The 27,908-nt window shown below is 38.2% G+C and overlaps 1 protein-coding gene across 1 annotated transcript in view; it reads right to left on the bottom strand.

The window, feature by feature from the left end:
• The window catches only part of PTPRN2 (protein tyrosine phosphatase receptor type N2), a 1,024,661-nt gene that overhangs the window by 14,065 nt on the left and 982,688 nt on the right, over positions 1 to 27,908 (bottom strand). Inside the window, exons 18-21 of the mRNA XM_019498778.2 lie at positions 25,765 to 25,884; positions 24,408 to 24,574; positions 18,355 to 18,408; positions 15,708 to 15,772 (exon numbers count right to left, since the gene is read on the bottom strand). Of these exons, the coding sequence (XP_019354323.2) occupies positions 15,708 to 15,772; positions 18,355 to 18,408; positions 24,408 to 24,574; positions 25,765 to 25,884 (406 nt within the window). The remainder of the gene's footprint in view (positions 1 to 15,707; positions 15,773 to 18,354; positions 18,409 to 24,407; positions 24,575 to 25,764; positions 25,885 to 27,908) is intronic.

Below are 27,908 nucleotides of genomic sequence, written 5' to 3'. Positions count from 1 at the left end.
CTGAAGCTCAGTTCTGCTATGCATGTCAGTTGGGTGGCAAAGCCTACCAGCGACAGCAAGAGAGAAAGGGGGTGGTTTTCAAAGGCAAAAATGTAAGTTAAGCACCCAAGATGCACTGACAGTCAATGCATTGACAGTCAATGACAGTTCACTGCTTAATCCTTTGGCCATATCCTTCCTCATTACATTAGTGGCCTGTATGACATATTCAGGGTCATCGTCATCACACCGAGGCATCCTCTTTCCAGCTAGAAACACAGGACAATGGCCTAACATACAACACTTGTTATCAGGAGATACACAAAGCTCTTGGGTCAGAGGCAATACAAGATATCGCCTCTGACCCAAGAGCTTTGTGTACATCTTTCTCAGAACAACATAGCTACAGTATAGATCCTTTCTTCATCAGGAAGCAATCCAAAGGGATTTACATACCGTGCCCCTGCTATGGAAGGATTTTTGGAAAAGACACTGAATTACATTGGGGGAAAGGGAATTGAAGTGCTAGAGCAAAACCCTGAGAGAGATGGTAACTGATGTCATTACTTTGCTGAAAGGCTTTTAAAGAAGACTTCTGAAAGCCTCGTGCACATGAAGGTGCTGAAAGGCAGAATCAGACCTATACAGGCTTGAACTTATGGTTCTAAAAATACCAAAGTATTATAAATGTTCTGCTGCTAAACCCTATCCTACAATGATATAGGGAGAAAGCAGATTGCTATCTGTTCTTGCAATGTATATCCTATAGGAAAGGGTTAAAAGTACTGGGCTCATATGGTGTACAGAAACTGGAAAGAAGAAAGTGAAACGTGCCAAGAAAGCAAGGGGTTTTTTTTGGTTTATGCTTTCTACCAACAGCTATTCCTCTGTCGTTACAGTTCTACTGGCTTCCAGAAATAAGTTGTGCACAAAGGTATAAAGAATGGTCTTTTCACCTCTGACTACATTAGACCTCGTAGTCAAGATCTTACAGAAAATAAATTTGGTGTCTGCTTAGCCCTACATACCCTTCTAATAAGAGATTTCTTTGCTTGTTTTAAATGTATGTAAGAATATAATTTACTGTGAGATGGAGCAGCTACTCTCGTAGCAGCAGTAATGTGAAATATGAATTTGTAAAGCATTTTTTTCAGAATATGCATTTGCAGTAATTCACCAGGGGCCAGATTCTGCCAACCTGCTTCTAACTGAGTAGGAGCAGAGACCTGGCAGTCTTGCTGAGCTCCACAGGCCCATGCACATCAGATAAAGTACTACTCACTGTGAGTAAAGGAGGAAATCCAGCCCTTAGTAATTAACCATAACATTTCTAAATGCTCAAAACAGTTCCAGCAAATGCACAGCAATCCACATCAGAAACATGAGCAGAGTAAACTGAGAGAAGACAAGAGAAGGTGAAGCTGAATTAGATTTTGCCCCAAGGAGAGAAGCAGTTTCTGAAGTTTAGGGTCATCCCTTCTCCAACCTCTCCTCCTCCCCTGGGCAGCAGCATAGGAAGCATGCTGGCATTTAGCAGCTGGTGCTCCTGATTAGCAGCCCCCATGGGGTTTAAACACTGGCCTGCAGACAGATAAACTGGTAGAGCCACCACACTGCTCTGTCAGAGAAAAACACATGCGACATTCACATGGTCTTTTTTAATATAATAAATAACTCTGAACTAACCACATTCTACTACAACAGGCTCTCTGAGGTTACTAGCACCAACTCCCAATATTTAAATAGGCTATTAAGATTACCATTATTACTGTAGTAACTAAAGGCCTGCATGTTACACAAAGCTTCATGTGAGTGCCTAAGATCTAGTTTCTGACACATTGTCATGTCTTGCTATGGGCATTTGCAGAGTTTATTTGGTGAAGGCCATTTAGGAGATTTTACTTCTATGCAGAAGCCTTACACCCAACTTAAAGGCAAGTCTCTTAATGTCTTCACTGGGAACAGGAATGGGCCCAGTGTTTTCACGGGTCTAATCATTTACACGACCTATTAAAAGGAGCTTTCTGCTGGAGACATTTTGCAGATATATTGGCAAATGCTCTAGAAAATAAAGATATTATACTTGTTTAAAAGGCTGTGAGCTTGTTTGTTGTGAACATTAAGCAATGGGCTAGTTGTTTATGTACTGAGCTGAGATTCTGGCTAGTTCAGTCCAATTCCCGGCTTAGACTCAGATTTACCACTTGCCTTCAGGTAAATCATTAAATAGGGTGCTGTGTCTCAGATTATCATCTGTAAAATGGAACAATACTTCCCTATCTTGCAGGTGTTATAGAGATAAATCCAATAATGACTGAGAGGTGCTCAGACAGTACAGGGATAAGGACTAGCAAATACCTAGAATAAATACTCCATATTTCTCTTTAAAGAGCTTTTTCTCCTTTTTCAGCTCTGCTTTTACCTGTTCTTGTTCATGTAGTGATCACAAAAGACATGGGAGTTGCATTGTGGGGTTGCAAATGTGGGATCATTAGGACTTCCATTATATCCTTAAGAAGAAGGATATGAGCTGTGTGGGGAATAAGCACTTATCCCAATAGAAAAAATGGAATACTAAAGGAAATCCAGAAAATGACCTGTCAAGTGCATTTCTTTTGTACTATTTAAGGTGCTCAATTTCATTTCTACTTTAATTCATCTTTTTATATTTACTATATTTTATAGATTTTGTATTAGGCCTTGAAGGGCAGAGAGTCTTGTTGGGTCAGATTAAAAGCCAGCTTGTTAAAATCTCTAAGGAAATGGTCCTGAAAAGTCCCTAATACTGTTCTTTCAAGTGATGTTCCTAGAACCTGAAAAGTCCAATTAATATTTGCAAGATGCTGCTGATTGGCAGCCTTTTAGCCTCAAGAGTCATGAACTATGCTTTATTCACAGCTGTCAGGCACATCATGGAAGAATCATTCCCAGAGAAGCATGCTTTAATATTATGAAATAGCAAAAACTACACATGAAAAACTATTAAGGACAGAGATATTGAGTCAGCAAGGACAATCCAGATGTCTGATCACGGTGTTACATTTCAGGAGAACACAAGAATGTTTCATATTTTGGTGATGATCGCATAATTCAGATCTGGAAAAGTGCTATCAAGAAGGTTTTCCACAGTCAAACCAAGCTAATGATCACTCTGGTTTACATCATTTTTATTCTTCCCCCATATGATGTATATAAGAGGTATGTCTAAAGAACACTCCCCCAACCTAGCTCTAAACAAATGGCAGTACAAGGAAACAGTATTGTGTAAAATAAATATTTAAATCGAGCAGTACACAATACTAACAGTTCTAGAAGTGCAGAGATACAGGACTGCATTAAAGCTGCCAATACCTAAGCTAGCTTGAGAACGAGCTGAAATAGTTCTACGCTGCACCACAGCACGCAGTGTAGACCTATTCACGCATACGCTGCAGATTCTCAGTGCCCCTAGATGTCTCATATGCAACTTGCAAACTCTTTAGCTCCCCACAGACAACTTCTACGACAATGTTTGTGTGTTGTGAGACTACTTGCACAATGTTTGCGTGTTGTGGGACTACTTGCATGAGCAAAGTTACTTTGGTGGACAAGTGTTTGCTAGATCAGGTATTTAATGTTAAACAATTGACTTTACCATGTGAGAAAAGGCCATGATTGAGAAGTGTGTGGTTTCACTTGCCTCTTCCCAGATCATTCTTGTTGAGGTTGCACCAACAATAACAACTAACAAATAACTACATAACTGAGACAAATTTTCATAGCGAAGATCCAGCATAGAGATGAGACGAATAAATACTCTCTTGCCATGTCATGTTTAATAACCTGTGAGCGCCTTCCCTTCTGCTGCTTTTTGTCCTTTTAGGCAATTCTGAAGTAAATGGCAAAAGCGAAAAACAAACATGGTATCTAAATAAAAAGCACTTCAGTCAAGGACAATGCAGGGCTGAGCCTAAGGAACAGAGGCCTAGCCTCCTGGTCCACAGATAGCCCATGCAGACTCTCACTTTTAAGGGGATTCCTTGTTGGAAAATAGTGTAGAAGAACCACAAGTGACCATAAAGGGCCCTGTAGGATGAAAATGGGCTCCCTTCAGGGGTGGAACAGGGGATGGGGGATACACTGGTCCATTTGCACCCCCTTTTGATTCCTGATCCACCCAAAGTTTAAAACCAACTGCTTGGCAATGACAGCACCATTTCTGGTTCTGAGGAAGTCAATTGACTTCATGGCTTATTATGATCGACCCCATCCCTTCTAAACCCTTCATTCCCCAGGTGTTAATGGTCCTCTCCTTTCTAATGGATGTGGTGTTCCATTGATCAAGCTTTGTTCTGCAATTCTGCTGCCTGTTACATTGCTCCTGGTAACGGAGCTCCTGTTTCACAACCCTGCAGATTGTTTTGAACTCATTACAGCAAAGTTATATTTCTTTTTGCTTCACTCTTAAACTGAATAATACAGCCATAAGCCCCTAGCATACTAGTAAAGCTTCTAGTTTATTCTTAACTGGAGGAAAATATTTTTTGTTTTATATGGGATGATGCAGCTCACCATCTGCACCCCCCCTTTTCACAATTTGAGATCTGCCCACGGCTCTTTTTGTGCTTCACCGTGCATTGCCTCCAATGCAAACAAAACAAAAACACTGGTAAACAATGTCTGGAACAAAACAACATTTTAACTGAAGGTAACAGAGAGAAACTGCACAGATTTCACCATTCCTGATTTGCATGTATGCAGCTGGCTGGGGCTTTAAGTGCCGCAGTTCTGTTACTGGCTTGGAGGGTCACTTGACACCATCTCATAACAGAAAAACCTCAGCAGAGAAGAAGGGAAGCTGCAGGACTTTGCAGGAAAATAAGATCTCTACAGTTAATAAGGAAGCTAATATATTCAGACTGGCACTTTCACTGAAAGCCTATTACCAGACCGAGGTGAATGAAGTGAATTTCACTGCGTACGTCTGGGGATGAGGTAGGAGTAAAAAGTTGAACCTATAGTCCATGTTCACTTTTTCAACCCACAGCTCAATAATTTTTACTCAAATTCTGTTATTAACACCCAAATCACCTAGGTATATAAACAAAAAAATGCTTATATATTTTTAAATCAGCATTCACCTGTACTCTCTTAAAAAAGTAACAGACAAAGTAAAAACATGCACTTAGAGAAAAGAACATTTAAGCAGTGTTGTGGCAGGAAGTAGATAAGATATTCAGAAATTTCACACACACAATATTTACTACTAAATATGTTATCTTATACACAATTATTTTGCATTACCATTAAAATGTAAGAGATGTATGTTGCATATATAAATGTTACAATTTCCTGAGTTTATTGTCATGCATCTCAAGGGACATTAAAGGTATCTAGGAATGCTCAATCTGCATATCCCATGTACAATGCAGAAAAAATGTCTTAAATTACAACAATTTCAACAGGCTTGTACGGCTTGTGATTCAGTATTGGCATGTCAATTTTTAAGCCAACATCCTTTGTCACTGCAGAAAAATTACTAATTTGAGAGATACATTTTTGTTGATTCTGCATTGACTACTTGAGCAAGCTACTATGCACAGGCTACTGACAGCATGAAAATGCAGAAGCCAGTAATCTGTACCTGGATATAAATGGGTGCAAATTTAAGGACAAACCCCCATTTCCAGGAGAGGGAGGGAAGGAGAGAATGACAGAGCTATACAGCTTTGGACAACTGTGTTTCATTTTACAATGGGATGCTCCTACTGATATCCCTTGATGCTGATGATGCTCAGCTTCTTAAGGAAATGCAGCCTTAATACTGCATATTAAGTAGGAGACAGAGTATTATGAAACATCCCATAATACAACCCCTACAAGGAAGTTTCAGGACAGAGATACATATAACTCTTTAGTTTTGCCCATTGCTGCATTAGATATACAAGCATGCATAAGAACAGAACCTGATAATGACAGGTATAAGTGAAAGTTATAGATTGGGTACTATTACCTTAGATTTTCCATGGTATATCTGGTCTCACTCAATACTGAGCAATCCCTGACTTCTAGTAATGGTGCCAGAAACTGTAGGCTAGTACACCTACAACTGCTGAATAATAGAATCATAGAATGATAAGAAACCAGGGTTGGAAGGGACCTCAGGAGGTCATCTAGTCTAGCCCAACCCCATGCTCAAAGCAAGACAATTCCTAACTAGATCATTCCAGCCACGGCTTTGTCTAGCTGGGCCTTAAAAACGTCCAAGGATGGAGATTCCACCACCTCCATAGGTAACTTGTTCCAGCGCTTCACTGCCCTCCTAGTGAAAAAGGGTTTTTCCTAATTTCTAATCTAAACTTCCCTGGCTGCAACTTGAAACAGTTGCTCCTTGTTCTGCCATCTGCCACCACTGAGAACAGCCCAGCTCCATCCTCATTGGAACCCCACTTCAGGTAGTTAAAGGCTGCTATTAAATCCTCCCTCAGTCTTCTCTTCTGCAAACTAAATGGTTGCTGGCAGATGTGGAAAAACAAACCGAAAATGGTGCTTTACTTTAAACTTGGCGTGCCCCTGCACCAAGCCCGGTGCACATCTAGAAAAGGCAATGTATTAGTTGGACCTGGCTCACCCAAAGTCTATAGATTGGGTGCTTACGTGGTTGGGGTTTTTTTTGGCATTTTTATCTAACAGCTGATTAAAACAGCTATTAGATAAAAATGGAAAAAAGCCCTGTTGAAGTACCTGATCTATACAGACGCACCATAGCCAGGTCAAACTAACAAGCCGTTTCTTCCAGTAAAGCGTATTTCCCCTCTCCCCACCCCGCCATGTGTCAGCAGCCCAGTTCCTACACTCTCCACATAAGTCAGGTGCCTCATCCCCCTAACCATTTTCATTGCCTTCTGTTGGACTCTCTCCAACTTGTCCACATCTTTTCTGTGGTGGGATAAACTGGACGCAGTACTCCAGATGTAGCCTCACAAGTGCAGAATAGAGGGGAATAATTACTTCCCTCCATCTGCTGGCAATGCTCCTACTAACACAGCCCAGTGGGCATGTCTAAACCAGACACTAAATGTGCAGTAGATTAATTCTACTGTGCATTAGCACATCATGGTGAAAACTGTGCTATTGTGCTAACGCACAGCAGAATTAGTCTACTGAGCACTAGTGTCACTTAAAAGGCATGAGGTAGCGCTATTGCACAGTAGAGCCAGTTACTGTGCTTTTAGTTAGTACCTGCTATTACAGATACTAAACTTAATGAGCAGGAACCACAGTGCATTAATACATGTATAGATGTTCCCACTATCACTGTTAGCCCTCTTAGCAACAAGGGCATATTGCTGGCTCATACTCAGCTTACTGTGCACTGTAACCCCTGGGTCTTTTTTCTGCAGAGCTGCTGCTTAGCCAGTTGGTCCAAGCCTGTAGCAGTGCACGGGATTCGTCTGTCCTAAGTGCAGGACTTTGCACTTGTTCTGGTTGAGCCTCATGGCATTCCTTTTGGCCCAATCCTCCAATTTCTCTAGGTCTCTCTCAATCCTAGCTCTACCCTTCAGCATATTTACTATTCCCCCCCACCAACTTGGTGTTATTCACAGATTTCCTGAGGGTGCACTCCATCCCATCTTCCAGATTGTTACTGAATATATTGAACAGATCCAGATCTTCCAGATCATTAATGAATATTTTGAACAAAACCAGCCCCAGGACCAACCCCTGGGGTACTCCTCCACTTGATACTGGTTGCCAACTCAACATTGAGCCATTGATTACTATCCATTAAGCTCAATGATCCAGCCAGCTTTCTGCGCACCTTACAGTCAATTCATCTAACCCATACTTCCTTAGCTTGTTTACAAGAATGCTGTGGGAGACTGTATCAAAAGCCTTGCTAAAGTAAAGGTAAATCACATCCATTGTTTTCCCTGCATCCACAGAGCCAGTCATCTCATCATGAGGTTGGTCAGGCATGACATGCCCTTGGTGAATCCATGCTGACTGTTCCTGATCACTTTCTTCTCCTCCAAGTGCTTAGAAATGGATTCTTTGAGAACTAGCTCCATGATTTTTCTGGGGACTGAGGTGAGGCTGACTGGTCTGTAGTTCCCTGGATCCTCCTTCTTCTCATCTTCTTGTCCTTCTCCAATTGTTCACAACCTCCCCTGATCACCAAGTTGTCACAGATAATGGCCAGTGGCTCTACAATCATATCAGCCAATTCCCTTAGCATCTTTGGATGTACTGTATCCGGACCCATGGACTTGTATGCTCCATGTATCAAGTATTACACTGGCATAAGGCTAACATGCTCAGTTAACAATCACACTTCTGGAAATGTCGCCCGTGTGTCTTAATTTGCTCAGGGAATCCTAGAGTAACTTGGAGCCCCCTACTAGAATTTGCATATGCACATTAATTAGACACAAAAGGGGCACAGAAGCAGCTGGTCCACAAAGAACGTTCACATTGCAAAAGTTACATTTATTTTATCTTGATTTTATGTTGCAAGTAGGCTGGCTAGCGGTAGTGCCTCTTCTAGTTACTTCCCAGACTGAACTGAGTAAAATTTGCTGTAATTCTGGACAAATTCTTTAATAGAATTTAGCCATAATAAAACAGAATTGGTCCAGCTATAAGTCACAATGTAATTGTTTCAGTTGTTTGGTAATTACACTTTAGTGCCATAATATACATTGTATCTTAAACAGCCAGAAGAATACCATCTGGTCAAATTAAGCACTTCTCTTTAAATCTATCTATAGATAGACTGCATGAGATTAACTGCAAAAAAGTAGTTCTTCACTTGGCATTTGCCTCATTTTCCAAACATTTGCCCAGCTGCTTCTTGAATGGGTAGAGCACCATTTCTATGCCTGACTTTTTCACTTTTTATATTCTAACCTACCCTTTGTGTTAAGAAATGCTTCCAAATTCCTTATATGCTTGTCTCTTCCTCAGCTTTAGTCCATGACCCCTTGTTTTCAAATTAGTTACTACCTCAAGCTGCTTACTGACATCAATACATTCCTTTCACGATCTTCTAAAGCTCTATGCAGACCCCTCCTCGTGTTCCTTTTCCCAAGATATAGTCCATGTCTGATCAATCTTTCTTCACAATTCATGTGCCCCAAACTGAATAATTCGGGTTGCTTTCTACCATGTTTTCAGTCCCAACACCTTCTAATAAAATCACCAGAAATGCACAGAATCTTCAAAAAAATAGGGTCTTCTCAGATCAACTTTTGAAAAACTATACTCTTCCAGTCTCTTTCTCTCTGTCTCTCTCTCTTTTTTTTTTTTAAAAGGCGTGTGGGGGGAGGAAGACATCACATCGATAACTTGTTTGCTTTTTGTTTATAACCTCTCTACATCATGAAGGAAACCATCTGCAAAATCAGCCCACAATATACACTTGAGGTATTTTATCAAGCAACAATAATTTTCAGTAGGTTCTAATTCATTTTAGAATAGATACTTGTTGAAATGTTCAAGCTTGCCATGGATTTGTGTTTTAATTTTTACTAACTGATTACTCTCTGTGCTAATCAGCTACTAAAAGTGTTTATCCATGTAGTTCTACTCATCAGAACCTGTTGTTGAAAAGGGAAGAATTTAAACTATCAAAACGTGCTTTTAAGTAGTTAGTTCTAAATAGTAAAAGTTCCCCATTATTGCAGGCTCTACCATTAAAATTTTGACCTAAATGTCCACTATGCACTTTTGCTTGTGGTTTGGGGCACAGCTGCTGTTGTGGTCAATTATCTGGTGGGAATATCTGCAACAACGAGTAATATTGTTTAATTGCGTTTCCTGGGTAACTCATTACCAGTTATATTACATAAAAGCTACTCACTTACAGGACTGCCCTTGTTAATATATAATATGTTTACATGGATCCAAGGAACTGCCATCATAAAAGGCTGCAGAAACATGCCCAGCATTACATGACTGCTATTATTACCAACAATTTAGGACTGGCTGGTAGAGAATACAGAACTGAAAAGGAAGATGTAGCCTCTTGCTTCAGTGACCATATTTTCCCGCTCCTCTCCTTCCCCTCAATTGCTAATTTAAATCTGATACAAACCTCAAAGCTTACCAATGTAATGACTGCAAACCTACAAGACAAAAACAGCTATGTTTTTCCCTAGGAATTCCATTTCTTTCTAATCCCACTTCATACCCCTGAAATACTAAATAAGGTAGGCAGTCAAACTGGCAGCCTGAGAGCTGGTGACCCTGGGCTCTCACCCAGCTACCATGCTCTACAGAGTTATATTTTTACAATGAAACCTGGCTCCTAGAACCATATATTCTTTCATTTGCCTGGATACAAATTCAGAAAATTTTTACTGATTCCCACCTTTACAGAAGTAGCTGGAAAACAGAATTTGGTGCAATGATTATACAAGGACACAAAATGTCCGGCGGAGAGAGGGTAGATTCCACTGCTGTACACAAATCCTCTGGCCAAGATGACCCAAGGGAGGACTTTCAAGTAGGGGACATCCAGATGAGTACCAATGCCCTGAGGCACTTGAAGTGGGACAGTAAACCTGAGGCAATTTGGGGTGAACTCAGGTGTCTTTATGGGAACACCAGAAGCCTGGGCAACAAACAGGATGAACTGGCACTCCTTCTGGCAGATGAGGATTTTGACCTCATTGGGCCGACAGAGACCTGGTGGGATGATACATATGACTGGGCAGTAGACATTGAGGGCTATAGGCTCTATAGGAAGGATCGGGTTGGGAAGAAGGGAGGAGGTGTGGCCCTCTATGTGAAAGAGCAGTACCCCTCCCTGCAGGTCATGTTTGATTGCAGAGAGAGGTCCCTTGAGACCCACTGGGTCAAGATACAAGGGGGTTCAGGAGAGGGGGACCTGATGGTAGGATTATACTATAGACCTCCCTACCAAGAAGGGGAGAGCAATCGGGCATTCTCCCGAGAACTGACTGAGGCAGTCAGGACTAAAACCTGATTGTCATGGGTGACTCAACTAGCCTGACATCTGCTGGGAAGACCGTTCAGCCAGCTCCAGCAGATCGACCAACTTCCTGGCAGCTATCAACGATCTGTTCTTGACAGAGGCTGTGGAAGGACTAACTAGGGGTAATGCTGCTCTGGACTTAGTGTTGACCAAAGGGGAAGACATGGTAGGCAACCTGAAGACTGGAGGTACTCTGGACAACAGTGACCTCAACCTAATTAGGTTCACCATCCACCAAATGGCTGGAACAGTGCTACTGCTTCCCCACCTCCAAATTTCCAGACCTGTGGAGCCCTGTGGGTTGAATCTGACTGGCGGGTTGGGGGTTGAGCATCTCTGCTCTATACAGTTCAAATAATTATCCATGACAACCCTACCTTCCAGTTCTAGAAAGCAAAATGCAAAGTTTCATAACAGAATCTCTTTACTTGTTTCTTTTTGCTGTGCTAGAAATGCTCCAGTAATAGTTTACTGTATTTCAGAACTAAAGGCTGGTGCTATCCACAAGAAACAGGAATACCCTAGCAGATTACTTTATCTAAATAAATTACTGGTACCCAGACCTGTGGAAAGAACTCAACAAATTCTCACTCAGCTTGTTAGTGTCAGTATATGAATGAGGAATGTTAACATTCATGCAAGGTGATGGCTTCCAAAATGCATCTTTAGTTAAAAAAAATTGTAACAAGCAATTGCTAATTTGCAAAAAAAATGACACATCATTTTCTACTCTTTTTCAAACACTGAAAGTGCACTAAGGTTTCAAAAGGGACCTCTAATCTTTTCACTTAAGACCAAAGCTTGCACTAAACTATGCATCAGGGAAATATGAAAATATTAAAATTATTCCATGCCTTCTGTAATACCCTTAAAAATCCAGCCTTCACTGAAATGGAATGTCCTTATTTAGAAGTGACAAGCCTTATAGCTTTCTTTAAGGACAGGTCCTATATCATGTGAATTTTACTCTCTGCTTCAATGGAGGCAGGATCTGGCCTTTGTTATGATACTGCTTTGCATAAGGAATATATTTTAATAAACAATTATAGCAGTGAACTGGCAAATAACATCCCTAACATTGCTGAAGCAATTAAATATAAAAGTACACTCTAAATTTAACCTTTTCACTGACTCCATGGTACAGGATTCACTCGGGCATTTAGCTGCAATTGGTTTGTAACTGTAGAGCATAAAACCACAAGGAAGAAATCACTTGGGTTGAAAATCTGGTGAGGAACAAATATACCTTCATCATCTATCGTAACTCATCCAAATTTATATCATTAGATTATTTAACATAGTTAATGCCTCTTACATTACACAGCTACAGACACTATAGTTCTTATAAGAGGATATAGTAATTCATTAAGAACCCAGCCCAACAGGAAATCCTTGATGATGCACAAAGCCAAAGGGACTCCAAAATGCATTCTGAAGTTGTTTGAATAACAATGGCAAGTGAGGGACTGGAAAACGTTTATTCAGCATTGTGCTTCTAACTGCATCATGAAGTCTTTTCATATGCCCTCTCTTCTACTCAAACAGAAAACGCAGGAGGGAAACCTTGAGATGTATGACCAAAATATTTTGCTATAATCAGTATTAACTTTAATACTTTTGCAACTTCTGCTATGATAAATATTAAGCCTGTGACCAGAATTGAAGCACGATAGAATTTTTAGATGTGAGGTGGGCTAGATTGACTTATCTAGCTAAATGCTAACTTTGTGAAGTTGTATAATTTATTCAGGGAATGCAAATGTCTTGCCAAATTGTTTCTTCTAGAAAAGGCAGGCTTGAACAACTGAATTCTCACCTGCTTATCCATTTTAAGAATATCAAATAAAATAGGTCAGGCTGTAATAGTGGAAAATATTCTTTATACACATATATATTATAAATTCATAAGTCTTAGGCCTGATATCTGATAAAAAGAATTAGGAGACAACTGTTAGCTGATTGAAGCATTTCCAGTTAACTCCGTAAGAGAATGTAGAAAAATAAATCATTACAGGAAAAAGCAGTTCCCTTTCTCAATCTCCCCTATTAGGACACCTCCTAAAGAACTGACGCATTTTATTGATCGTTTTCCACTTTCCCACTGCTGAAACTAAGTAGTCCTCTGTTTACTTTGATTTAAAAATGCATTATTGTCTACTTTCTAATAAACCAGACAGTGGAACAAGAACTCAAATTATTCTAAGTTTATTCTTAAAAGTTTTTTTTTTTTTTTGAAAGACTGAAGGCCTTAATCCTTAAAAGCCTTTTTGAAAGAAATGTTAGTAGATGCTGGCCTTGCAGCTGGGCCCAGATTGAAAGTGCACTTACATTTTTATGTTTAGAACTGAAGGACTCTAAAGTTAGTCCTAGCACTCCACATAAAAGCTTTGGAAATGGCATTCTTTGGTACTCGTGCAATTCATTCTTTAAGAAAAGGAAATGGAAAGAAAGATTTCATGTCCAGGGCTTCAGCCCTTTGATCATTCGATGAACATTGGATCCTCAACCTGGGCCTCAAACTTCTCAGGCCAGACAAAGAAGGCCCAGGCCTCACAGACTGGGCCTCGATTCCCGTCAGAACAAAACCTTTGGCTGCCTCACAGTGTGACAGCCTGGGAAAGGCCCACCTCAGCAGGGTTGAGATGCCCGCTTTGCCCTTTGATCTTTCGTTTAAGCTACAGCCAAAGCACCAGGTCAGAGGATTTCAAATTGCACACCCCCAATGGCAGAGGGGAGCAGGTCAAGAACAAAATGGGGGTGACCAATCTAAAAAAAGCCCAGCAACGCCTTTCTTTGGCCAGTTTCACATGACTTGTCTTGTATTGTGCAACCCTAAGCCCACACTTAAAATGGAATTTGACATTACATGGTACAATGGAGTCAATAAATGGCATTCTTTAGTGCTCTTACAACAAAGTCAACCCTTCCTTAAGTGGGTGAAAGCCTGAAGCTAGAAAATACTTCTCATTTACTTCTTTATGCAAGTAAATTGCATATATTTTAAATCTACTTTTCATTACAGCCTTTCAGAGCTAAAAACTGAAATAAGCCTAACAAAATATTTAACAGAGGTGTACACCAATTTTACCATGTACCCCTGCTTTTACTTGCAGAGATCAAGTTGCCACTTGAATTATAAATGTGTCAAGTGTTTGAAATTTCTGTGTTTTCTTTCACAAAATGCAAATTGCACTTTCCAACGAGGTTGAAAAAACAATCTCATTCTCCTGGAGAAAAGTTTCAGTCTGGTGCATGGCAGAAGGGAAGCACACTTCTTTTTACATCAATACTCAGATCTACATACCCTTTTATGTCTGACGAAACATGTTAACAGGCAGAGTCAGGAAAGAAGAAATGCCAAATTCCTTTATCTACCTATAGGAATGGAATAGCATTACTTCCACAGAGACCTGGGACTCAGGGTTTCAGCAGCAACTGACCACAAGGCATGGATCAAGTTGTATAGGAAGATAATGAAGAAAAAAAATGTTTATGTACAGCGCTTAGAAGACAGTATTAAATATTATTTTTACATGTAACATATTTTGCATCATCACTATTAACAATTATTTTTAAATGCAAGTGCATTCAAAGAAAGGGCAGGAGTAGCATAAAAGGGATGGAGAAAGATGGCAATGAAACGACAAGAGACTATTTAAAAATTTTTTTCCAGTAGTAACAGGTGCTAGATGAACAGGACTATTCTCCAAACTTTACGCAACAAAGGCATAAAAACAGAAATACAGAATGGGCAGATGGGGACAGGGGGATACAACACAGAAGTAGAGTACTGATTACCTGGCTTAAGAGGGGCCCTATCATACAAGGAGGGTATTTCAAAAGTACTTAGCAATCCCCTGACTGAACTCGAAATGGCCAATACCAAGTGCTTCCAAAACCGCAACAAATACTGTTTTGACAGTACAGGTTATTTACTGTGTTTTACTGTTTGCTGTTACGATACAAAGACAATCTCAAATTATTCCAAACAGTTCTTATAACAAACATTAATTGGTAGAATAAGAAGAAAGGGTATATTTTACCCAAGGGGAATCCACAGATTTTTTTAACTAGGAATAACATAAAAATAATGCTAAGTAGTTATGACTTCAAGTGTACAGCTAAAAAGGTTTTAAAAGGTGTACTTCATGAGTAGGAAAAGAGAGACATTGAGTGACTTGTCCAAGGCCGACCAAACACCCAGTAGCAGAGCTTGGACTAGAGTCCAGAGTAACCAGGCTCTGCCCCATGAAAGGTTATGCTTCCTTGAAAGGTACGTGCTTGAACAACCACTTACTACAAGGGGCTTCTGCTCCATGATCCTGTCTCTGCTACAGCAGCAACAAAAGGTAGGTAAATGTGTTTAAACTCTACTGCTGGGTAGATGAATATTGAGTGTGCAACACACTGGAAGTGGCCCATCTATTTATTTAGGCAAACAATAACTTACTATTTACTAGATAGTTCAGAGCCACGTCTTAGCCACAGTCACGATTTTATGTTACAGAGTTAAAAATACAAATCCTGCCTTGTCCAGAAGTACATGTGTACGCTCCATTCATAAAGCCTTTTTTTTAAAAATCAGTATGAGCTTGAAAATCAAACTTAGGGATGTCCAGGAAAGAGTACAATTTGCCTCTAATTTATTCTACCACTTTCTGTGAATATTACACCCTGCGTTTCCATGGCAACACCAACACATCTTTCAGTGTCGAGAAGAAAAAAAAAAAACAAGCCTTTTGATTCTCACCTTTGGCCATTTTATTGAGAACCATGTCAATTAGAATGTAGGTTCCACTTCTTCCTGCACCATCACTGGCAACAGAAAGGGAGAGAGAAAAAACACTATCAATGTGCATCTAGATTCAGTACAAAGGTATCCACCATTACTTTTATATTGCGTTATACCAGGAAGGGAGGGTAGATGGGGAGGGAAAGGAGGTTGAAGGGAGAGGGAAAGGGAAAGAAAGCTTGCAGTGATTTTAATTAACACATGCTGTTTGTGTAGGATTAACTATTGTTCTTCATGGATAGCAGGGTTTTGTTTTGTTTAAAGCCAAACACTTGTTTATTTAATACACAAACATTTTACACAATGGTGAAAAAGTCAGTAATTCAAGAACGGGCAGCCATTTCTGTGCATAGAGTATACACATAATGAGCTTACAGACTGTCGTCTCTGAGATCAAGAACAACAGAGAGTCACATGAGAGCTGAAGAACTCCGTGGCTAGAATCATCCTGAAAAGCTATTGGCTCCATTTGCACTTGAGCCTAGAGGTCAGACTGCATGCACACAGAGCAGTCCATTTCCCTTCAAGTCACACTCCACACCCCTCGACCCCCAATCCATGAACTTAAAATACTGTATTACTTATGGATCATAAGTTATCAACCCAGAAATGAGATGCCAAGCATCTGGACCTGAAAAGATGCATCTCAACTCATCTTCCCTCTTGTCTTTTCCCTTGCTTTAATTCTACCTCAGATGCAACGAGTGGGGAAACATCTTACCATATATTTCCTGAAAGCTCTCTCTAATCCCAGGGTATTATCAGGCCTTCCATGGAAAAGTGTGGCCAAGCTTTGTGAAGGACCAAGCCTTGTTAACCTTTGGGAAGGTTCCCTAATCTGGATGCATCTTGCAGGCCTGGTATGGAGTAGCTTGCAATGGGCAGTGGGATGTTTTATAGCTGCTGTTAGCAAACATAATTAAGACTTTAAGTAATATACTTGTTTTCATTTCCTTCCTCCAAATTCTAAGAAGGTGCATGTGTGACCAATTAGCCATCTATTTTTATTAACTGGACCATTATTTTTAGTGATAACTAACTTTGTGTTCAGCATTAATCAGAAGGGGCATCAACACAATGGTGTGATGTGCTTTCATAGGCAGGCTATGACACTGCATTTTTGATAAACCTCCATATATGGGAGAAGTTTGTTCTGTATCATTTCCTAGAGAGGCAGCCTGTACTAATAAGTTTCCTTCTGCCACCCCCTGTCCTAAAGCTGAAGGGAACAAAGAAACAGAGCCCTATTAGTTGATCCAAATAGTGAGTGGCATTGTAGTGGTCAGACCTAATAAAACAAAAACTACTGAGCTAGATGTTAGACATTTTCACCCATCATACTAAGAAAATACCTGCAACAAACTCAAAGGACTGTTCAGTTTATTCTGCATCATCTCTTTTTCTTTTTTCAGACCCCCTCAATGAAACAAAAACAGGCTTGCTCCATATTGTGCATTTTCTTCAAGTACTTTACCATTCTGTGTTATATGACTCTGTCCCTCCACATAGATCTCAGCAGGCTTGTGACATGCTCCTCTCCCTTACTGGAACCACTCACTCAACTGAAGGTGCACATTTTAAATGACATAGGGCACTTGTACATGTGCTACAGCTCTGCTCCAGCATGTGCTTATTAGCATGCATTGGAGCAAACTCGATTAATTGATGCGAGTTTGCTGGAGCATGCTAATTAGCACACTCCAGCAGCCTACGTGTCACATGTATTCATTGTCCCCACGTTTCAAAATGAGGGCAGGGGCGCTTTAACTAAAGCTTGTTGAATGAGCTTTAGTTAAAGTGCCTCTGTTGCCATTTAGAAACACGTGATGCTGAATATACATGACGCTGTAGGTGCTTTAATTAAAGCACCCCCCTCCTCCCCCAGCCCTGGAACATGTGTATAGATGCCCATAGTTTTTCCTCCCACACACACAATTTTCCCCGTCTTCCTTTCCATAAAAGCATCTTCGATAAAAAGGAATGGGCATTCTCCTTACAGAATAGACACTACAACTACAAAAATAAATATTTACATTATTACTTCAAGTTTTATAGTGAGCAATCAAACAGCTCTCATTTACATTCACCAGACGGGCAGGCCTAAAAGCAATCTGTGCTTGAAGGTTTGTGCTTACTCACCCAACCAGTGGGCAGCTTTCCCCTCCCATTCCCCAAGACTGCCCTGCTACCATCATGATCATTGAAAACAAACAGAGAAGAAATAAAAAATACTGTTGAAACGTTAATAAAAATGCAAAACAGTTGTCTAAATTGGGAATGCATCACAATGCTGTAATGTTGGAGCAGCTTTCTGAAATCAAAGAGCTGTTAGTGAGTTTTAGGTATAGGTATAAAATTTGACTTGTGAAATTGCACCTGTAAGATCATATTAAAAGGACAGTTTTGTTACAAAATTGGACCTTCAGCATTTACTAGCATAAGAAAAAAATTAAACAAAATGTAATATCTTGGACCTGGTTCAGAAGGAACCATCTTATTTATTTAGTGATTCATCTAAACCTGTAATTTGCCCATTTGGTTCTATTCATGTTAATTTCTTACAGCACAAAACCCTCTCTACAGCTATTTTTAAAATTGTACTTGCCTGCAGTGAACAATTACAGGACAAGAACGACCCCTGTAGCACTTGTTTACTTTTCTGCAATAAAACAGACACAAAAATTAATAAATATATTTTGCACTGTTTCCTTAGCCAACTGTCAGAAGCAAAAGCAATAAGAAAAAACAAATATTCATCACCCCCCTTTAAGTAATAATATCAGCTAATTAACCTCAATATAACAAATAGCTAAGTTATATACACAGCTCTGTTTAGTTTCCCAGTGCAGCAAATAAAATGAAATGCATCTTTCCATAATACTCATAAATGTGGGTTAGCCAAATAAATAAATAAATATATACATTCTATTCCCAAACTATTTGCTTGTCAGCCCCCATCAATGTTTATCATGAGATGCTTTGATTTTTGGTTTGAGCCTTGAGTTCATGAGCTTGGTCCCAGAAATAATTAAAGTGCATTATTTGGAAGCCATAATTAAAAGAGGATATACAGTCAGCAGCATAATGTGAGCTTGTATGGAAAACAGATTATCTCCAGAACAGCAGTAAGCAAACACTCTGAAAATCTTCTCTCAAACTTAACATTTAATTACTTATGTACAGACTACAATTCTAGGAAGCTATATAGCCATAGTTCCAATATAAAAGTTTTACATACTTAATATTTATAAATAGCTCCACTTTCCCGATTTCTAACCAATCTACATTATTCGAAAATATATCTACAGCTGAACAATAAAAACAATAGTGCAACACTGACCTGGTATACAGTAATTTTCTAATGGGGTTAATACTTATGCTTGAATTAATGAGGAAATTAAGCAAAATTGAAGCAAACCAAGATACTCCTTGTAAGATGCTGAATACAGTCCACAGAAGAATTAAATCTGGTTAAATCCATTTCAGTGTTACCGCTCTAGAGATGCATTTTAATTGTGAAATGTTTTCCTCATAGAAAAATGTAAAAGTGGGTGTGTTAACAAAGAAAACTGAACAAAGGATAAAATGAGAAAGTGTCCTTTCTAAGAAATCAAATCCCCTCACTTTCCTTGATTAGGTGTTTTAATTTACTAGAAGGTATACTATAAAACCATGTCATAGGACAGCTGCCAGAGGAGATCTAAGGTCTAGATGCACCAAGCTGATAATTGTAAGAGCAAATATTTCAGAACGTTAACTGCTGAGAAATGTGATAAAATGTGCTGCTGGAATTTGGCAACTATGCATTATGGTATTAGTAATTTTAAAGCATCACTAATCTACTGAATCATTTAGTTCTTGGCTGTTCATCTATTCTGTAACATCTGTGCTGTGAAAATATGCATATATCTTTAAATACTGCTTAGAGTGTAGCCTGAAGATACTTAAAGATGTATATCTGAAAGACAGTTTTTTCAAATGCCAGTAACTTGACTCAGACATGTTACCAAGGTGATAGTCATGTTCCAAAAGATAATGTTTTTTACGATCAGCTTCTGGTCATTATGAATCTGACCAGATTTAGTAAATAGCTATAATAATGATAGGGTCACATATAAAATATAAACATTCACAAATCTTTACAATGCATCTGTGAGGAAAGTAACTAACTCCCATTTTAATGATGTGGAAACTGAGGTAGAGATCTTTAGTAAATTTAGTTCCTCAAGGCTTCAGAGCAAGTAAACAATAGACCTGAGGTCACAATTCAGGATTTCTCCATTCTCAGCCTTTGGCTGGTTTCTGTAAACCATACAGTCTCTCAGACAGGTGCTTTCCCCATTTATCCATAAATTTGCAGTATTAGCAGTGAATAGGGTAGAGTGGTTTATTTTCTCTGAAATAGGTGCACTGCTCAACCACTGAACAGCATCTGACACTGGAAGCTAAAACACACACAAATGGTAATTTAGCAGGTACTGAAAACAAGGTAATTTATTACCAAGCAAAACTTACACCTTTCCTCTTCCCTCCAGCTCCAAGTTTTAAATGGCTTTTAATTGAAGGGTTAGATTATTCTGTATGGATGAATCTGTTAATTATTGATGTCAATGTCACTATCTTACTTACTTATACAGGAGCCTTAAAAACCTGCAGGGGACTGTTCATATTTTGGAATCAACTGCTTCAATACAACATTAAACTGGAATTTTATATATTTTTGCAAACTACATTTCAAATGTCTGTTACACAATATGACACAATATCAGCACATTCCCCGATATGCTGATGGCCATTCTCTGCCCTCCATCACATACACAAAACACCATTAGAAAGGAGTTTTGGCATTTAAAGTGTCATAAAAAGCTCATAAGCAGACAGAAGTATTTATCATTTCTTTCTGCACTTGTATGGCTCGCTCCATTGTTCATTGAATGGCACTTCTAATATGATACTGAGCTTGTTTTGACTAGCCAGCTAGGGAAGTTTTGGTATATTTTCAATAACAAATAAAACCACACTAACCCTATTTGTAAATCAAACAGCCAGAGACACATGTTTGGGAAAGACACCTTATGTTTGTCATTTTTACTGACTGAGTTTCAAACACTTTTATCATCACACATTTCAGAAAACATATTAAAATAAAGCTTTCGATCCAGCTGATTCATAGCTTAGTCTGAAAAGAGATTTAAGAAATGCAACAATATCCCATTGCACTCTAGGTTCTTTTGAAATAGAGCAAATTGAAAATTCATCAGTAAGCAAAGATCTTGAATGTTTAAGAAAAAAATATATCAATATACAGGAAGAATTAACTTAGAGAGAATGATTAGTAATACAAACCAACCCTTGGCTCATTGAGTGAAAAAGAAATCATCATGCAAACCATCAGCAAGCAAAGGTCAGAGGTCGTTAGAGGCTCAGAAAAGGGGTTTCCCACATTGTCCCTGCAGCAGAGTCACAGTTTCCAATGATCACTTTTGTGACTATGCAACTGGGCTCATATTACTAGCTGCAACATCACAAAAATGACACTGGCAACCGCTAATTAGCTGGCAAAATAAGAATTTGTCCATTTTTAAAGTGAGCAGTGTTAGTAAATGCCATTGCACACAGCAAGAAGTGATAGCATAATATATATATATATATATTTATTTTTTTTAAGCAAAGCCCTCACATGTGATGCTAATTATCTTTTAGCTTAGCAGTCTCTCTTTAAAGTGTAAATGTGCTCCCTCTGGGCTCAAGAAATATTTAATTACACATCAGTGCATGACTAACAAGCTAGTCCAGAGCGGTAATGATTGGTCTATTGTTCACAATGAATTTAGGACTCCAGAAGCATTTAGAACTGACCAGTGGTTTTCTGCAGCAGTCTCACCTTTCAAGCACTGTATGTTGTATGGAATTTTAAAAATATAAAATAATCTCCTTTTGGTCATTTAGACCTAAAAGCACTATGTTCTTAAAGCACAATAGGGGCTTTCCCCCTGCTCCTCCCCCTTTAGGTTTGATTCGTATGCTAAATGCAACATCATCTAAAACACTGTCTGATACATAAGATAGAAAGAAAGAAAGAAAGGAAGGAAGGAAGAAAGAAAGAAAGGTAAGCTTTCAGTTTTCAAAAAGGCTTGCAAAATTTACTTCAATAAAAAAAAAAAAATAGGGTCCACATTTCCACCGACTCTGGGCAAGGTAATTTTGGGAATCCAATTTTTCTTGGTGATGAATTATAAAAAATAGAGGGTTGGTTATGTATATGTTTAACTTCATATATGTATGTGAATATATAAATATACACACATGCCCATATATATATGTATAAACACATTGAATGCATAAAAAAATTGATATTAAAAAGAATGAGAGTAGCACTTGCTAGAATCACCTTAAGCAAGGGGTATGTATAAAATGTAATCGGACAGTTTTTGAGGATTTATCAATTGCGATAATTTACCAGAGGTGAAACTAAGTAAGGAGCTTTGGAAGCACAATTTATTCAATTAAATCATTGTAAAATGAATTATTTTAGCAATAGCTTGTTTAATGACATTTTTTTTGTCATTAAAAGAACCAGTTTGGCCAAGAAACTTAGATTCATAAAAGCATCTATTGTGCATGCAGATTCCTTTTCAATGGAATTTTTCTATGCATTCAATATTATGGGTTCATAATACAAAATCTACACTCAAGGATGTAGTTACTGGTTACAGTGCCCTACACTACACTAAGAATATACATAATAAACAAACACTCAAAATTCAATTATATTTTAACAGGTTCATCCTATCTGCCTCAAATAGGAAGTATGCCACCTGAACTGCTTTCCCTTCCACTTTTAATTTTGTATTTAAATACTGTGATTATTTATTCCCTGCAGACCTTCAGTAAAAGACTGCACAATTTTTGAGACGCAGCCTCTGCCGCACTGTTGCTTGATCCTGCAATTTTCAGATGAACTCAACTCCTACTGAAGTAAGTAGGAATTGAGGGCACACAGCACTTCAGAAGCTCTAGGCTTCTGGGCCCATTCCTGCTCACGCTGCAACCAACAGGACTTCAAGGCCAAGTCAGATCCTTGGACTTGATCAGTACCGTGGACTTTTACAGAGTGACAGAAGTGATTTCTATTAATAAGAAAAAAGTAAAGTTGAAATTCAGCATTGCAATTTGCACAATGCAAAGCTTGGAGCCAATTCAGGACTTCCACTTTGGGAATTCACTGCTGCCAAGCTCCACAGTACCATAAGAAAGAGACTTTGAACTATAAAAACAATATTGAAGTGATACCAAGAGTTTGGACTTGAATCCAAGGCAAAATCATTGAAAAAATAAACTATGGATCCAAATCCACCTTTAGGTAAGCGCTCCTTTCTCCATTGTGTTGTACATACAGGAACCTGCTACTCTAACCCAATCAAAACCCACAATAAGTGAGACTAAACATTATTTAAAGACCCCAATAAAAATGTAGGAGTACTGTGATGTATGGAAAATGGCGTTTTACCCTTAAATCTATGAGTAATTTCTCCCCCCAAAAGCCAAGTGTGCTAATTTCCACCAACTTCAGTTGAAGATGGGATCAGTGTCTCCCTTCAGATGCACAAACACAACTTCCACTAGCTTTACTTGTTGGAAGGCAAAATTTGGCCCTACATTTTTTTGTTTGTACATTTTGCTGAAACCTTTAACATTATTTCAGCAGTTGGCACATCAGGATTACAGTAAAAAGATGCATTGACATGTAAGCACCTTCCGGGATTCTGAACTGACTTCCCAACTTTCTGAGATTCTTTTCATTTAGCTTTGACTGTATGTCTGTGAAGTATCTGGTACAAGTTAACGTCTACACAGAATGCATTAAGCATGGTTTGCAGTCAGAAGGAGATTATTTCACTGTGACGTTTGTCATTCATGGCTTTCATTTTCAAATTAAAGTTTAGAGAAACATTAAATATTAGAAAAACCTGGTACTTTAGCAGAAAGAGAGCAGAGGTTAACATTTTTGCCTGTGTATTATTAGTATAAAAATACTATTAACAACTCCTATATTTTAAAGCAGCATCTGCTTCTTCAAAATTCTTGGCCAAAATTTGCGTCCGTTTCCCCACTTTTCCACCCTCCTTCAACCAAATGAACTTATGGACCTGACCCTTCAGTCCTTACAGGAATGTACCTTGCACTCGAATGTCTTTGCTGACTTATAAACTCAAAGGGGTTTTAGCATGCACATACTGCACAGTAGATTTATTTGTCAGATTCTGGTAGGGAGGGTCAGAGGGGAGGCACACAAAAGAACTTGAAGCTGCAGGCCCAGGTAAATGCTTATAAAACAGATAAATACCAATACCACAGGAAAAATATACAGAGGAAATAAATGCATTCATTCCCTGGGTGAGAAGCAAGTGAGTTTTTAAAGCCAGGAAAGAGAGAGCTTGTGGGACAGCAGTGAAAAATCACTGGGGTATGAAAGAATAGGTGCCCAAATTTATACACAGACACATGGTTGTGCCATCACAAACTGGAGGACATTTCTCCAGTAAAAAAAACAAAAAAAAAACCTTCAGAGGGTAGATAATTAACAGTATTATTGCTTATAGAAATACTTCTGCAAATTTTCATTGCCTCCAATAGATCATTACATAGGTATTGTACCTGCGAAAATCTAGAAGTGATCTTGTGGAAGCAGGAGCCTTCTGGTCGTTCCAGCTCAGGAAATGGAACTGCGTCACGGTTCGGGTCTCATTGGTTTGGAGGTTTTTCAGGTAGAAGCTCCTCACAAGGAAATCCTCACACCAGATGTGCTCAGAGACCAGATTTACCTACAGCACATTGAAAGGGGAATATAACAATTGTGGATTCAAGCTGAGAGCTGATATTTAAAATAGCTCCGCAATCGTGGCACTTCACATAAGCGATGTCTTTTGAATGAAAGGAACAACATAAAGCTTTTGTTATTACTAATAAATTGGGCACCAGCCAGATACATGATTTGTTATTTAGCAGTTATTGTAGCCATTTTTATGATAGGCTACTGGGGCCATTTTGCTTTTCTGAAATATTTTTAATCATTCTTATCTATTTTGTTGAAATTTAAAATAATCTCCAATTTAAGAGTTATGGGTTTTGCATGTTGAAGAGATGCTGCCTGATAACAGTTTTTAAATGTATCCCTTCATTATTTCACTGGGAGACACCCACAATGCACTGCTTTTCTGGAAACTGCAGGATATAATTTGAGTAGTTTTAAAATATATATACATAAAATGAATCTAGCTCACATGAGAACTTTCAGTTAATTTACTCTGTTCAGCAGAAAACAAAGCATAATATGAAGCTGGAATGATTTTTAGAAAATGTATATTTTTACAAGGAAATTCAAATAATTATTGCTCCTTACCATCATTTATCACTTATTCTTTATGTTTTATGCCTATTATGGTATTATTTGCTTAATCTAATCAAATGTAAGACCAAAAAAATACTGAGAATCAAAAGTCACTGTTTATGGCAACAAGGCACAATAATGGATACTTGTGCTAGATCTATCAAGCAAAAAGTAGGGAATTTTTTTCTTTCATATAAGAGGGCAGCTTAACACACAGAGTGGTAATAATTACCAACTTTTATACAAAAGCTTTTGTCTGTAAACCCAAACATAATTCTCTAAGGTGCAATATGCTATTTTCCTATAAACATGAAGTGATATATATTTTCATATTTAACCATTAAGGGAAGTCACTTTTAAGGAACAAGAACTTTTCATCCTTTATTGCACTGATGTAGATGTATGGTCCATCATTTATGAGACTATGTTATCTACATTTTTGATAAAAAAAAAAAAAAAATGCATAATTTTCCATGATCTTAAAACAAACCAAAGGACATTGGCATTGTATGGGATACCTCAGCACAATTTACAGGTCAATCTGATTAAACAATCTTTTGCTTTGTATGAAATCAATCCACACACTTACTGTCAAGTTTACAGTGAGATATTTAGTTTAAGTACCTCATATATGTGGTAGAGATTTGACCCTTCATCTGGCCAATAGTGGTAGCACTGCTTGACTCCATTTTCAGTAAGGGGTGTCAGCATGACAATAACGACACAGCCGTTCTCCCAGACCATCTGCAGACAAAGAAAGACACTGTGGCCACACTGTGACTGCCTAATTACTGCGTGACATGTATAATTACTGCACTCAGACACACAATCAAAATTTATTCCATTCACAGGAAATTTATTTCATTTTCATTAGACACTTTTACTCTGCAGCTGCTTTCAAAACCCTGAATATATGGCAGCGTATTTTACATGCTTCCATGAAATATTAAAGAATTTCCAATGCTTTAAAAACACACACACACACACACACACACACACAAAATCCCCTCCCCAAACACAACTCCCCATTCCTAGGACTGCACTCAGCTGCTTTTCTTTCAGAACTTACAGATCCACAAAAAACTGCATTATGCTTTCAAAAACAACAACTGTTTAGCATTTGATGTTTTATGCCAAAGCAGCATGGAGACATATAATTAACAATATATTGACCTGCTAAGGTAATGCAAAATGAAATGTGCTTGTATGCTCAGATTTGTTTCTTCTTGCTGTTTGTCATGTACAAAAGCTGCTGAATTACTATATTAATGAAACAGTCATAAAAGTTGCATCCAACCAAGCTTAAGAGGAAAAGCAAAAACAAAAACCTTTAATCAAGAAATCTTTCATATGGAGAAATGGTCTTTTCAAAACCATAGTGCCTAAAAAAAGACTTTTGCAGACATGTACATTTTTAATTTAAATTTTATGCAGGATATAAAATGAAACAGTGCAAGCCATACTCCAGGCTATCCACTCCCAAAACATACACAGAGAGGGAACAGAAGAGAACAGTGAATCTTAGCTAACAGCGTGACTATTTAATAATTTAGAATAGCCACATTGTCGAATATAAGAATCTAAGACATCCTCAACTAAAGGGTTTCTGGATGTTTTCACACAAATAACAAAATGAGCAAAGATGGTCTGGCATATCTGTGTTCCAAACACAGCTCATGGCTGAACAAAAACACTCCTGTGAATTAATACCAAGCAACATAGTCACTAAAAACCATTATTATTGTGCTGTACATTGATGTTATATTTGCATACAACTTTCATTGTGTTTTTATTAGCATATAAAATTACTGAGTGAAAAGAAAACTGCTCTTTTTGTGAAGGGTTACATTTATTTCACAGAAATATTTATAAGCAACTGTATTGAGATGTAAATTTTGTAAACAAAAAAGGCCTTTGTCTAAACTGTGCAATGATGATACATTCAATTAAAAGATTTTTTTAATGGCATACCATACAGTGAAAATAAAAGCTTTTCCATTTATACTTAATAGTATAAAGTTTCCTTTTTTAAAGGTACCTTTTACGAGTACAAAAATATTTCTTTTTTTGCCTAAGATTTTTTTCCCTTATATAGTATAACAACTAAAATTCTTAAAACAGTTTTCGAGCCACAGCTTAATGGTATTTAGTTGAAATATATTTAAGGTTTCTATAGTTTGGAGCTATTTGTGATAGTGGAGAGGAAACAGGGAGAAAGAAATTGATGTCAATTTTTTTAAAGAGAAAAAATATTTTCTCTCTCCTCCTCCTCCTCCCCTTCCTGCAAAAAAGAATGGCCTTCTCTGAACAGGATCTTTGAAGGTTATCAGACTCTTCTCCACCAGTACTCAGCACTACACAATAATAAATATAGGTTAACTTAATAATTTATCATTTATGTTATATTACTATACATATATATATACACATATATAATGTCTCTTTCTATATATTTCTCATTAATGGTTGTATTGCTCTTAAACTACCGGTAAAATTGGCAAACTTATGTGTACTTACGGAAAATAATACAAATTTAAATTGGTCCCACATACTTTCATATTTCTATAGTCCTAAATCAGACTAAGCTAAGAATTTAAAAAAAAAAATAACTTACTTTAAAACTAGCCTCACTAAATCGCTACTTTCCTCACATAACAATTTAATGTGCCTTTAGAAGGTATAGAAGCTCATTGAAGCCATTACGAAAATGAGGAGAAACACAGTTTTTATGAGTGTAATAAAAATACAATGATCTAGACCATAAACTA

The sequence above is a fragment of the Alligator mississippiensis genome, chromosome 5, assembly GCF_030867095.1.
Source record: "Alligator mississippiensis isolate rAllMis1 chromosome 5, rAllMis1, whole genome shotgun sequence".
NCBI classification, from domain to species: Eukaryota; Metazoa; Chordata; order Crocodylia; family Alligatoridae; genus Alligator; species Alligator mississippiensis.
This window is presented reverse-complemented; position numbering and strand designations above follow the sequence as displayed.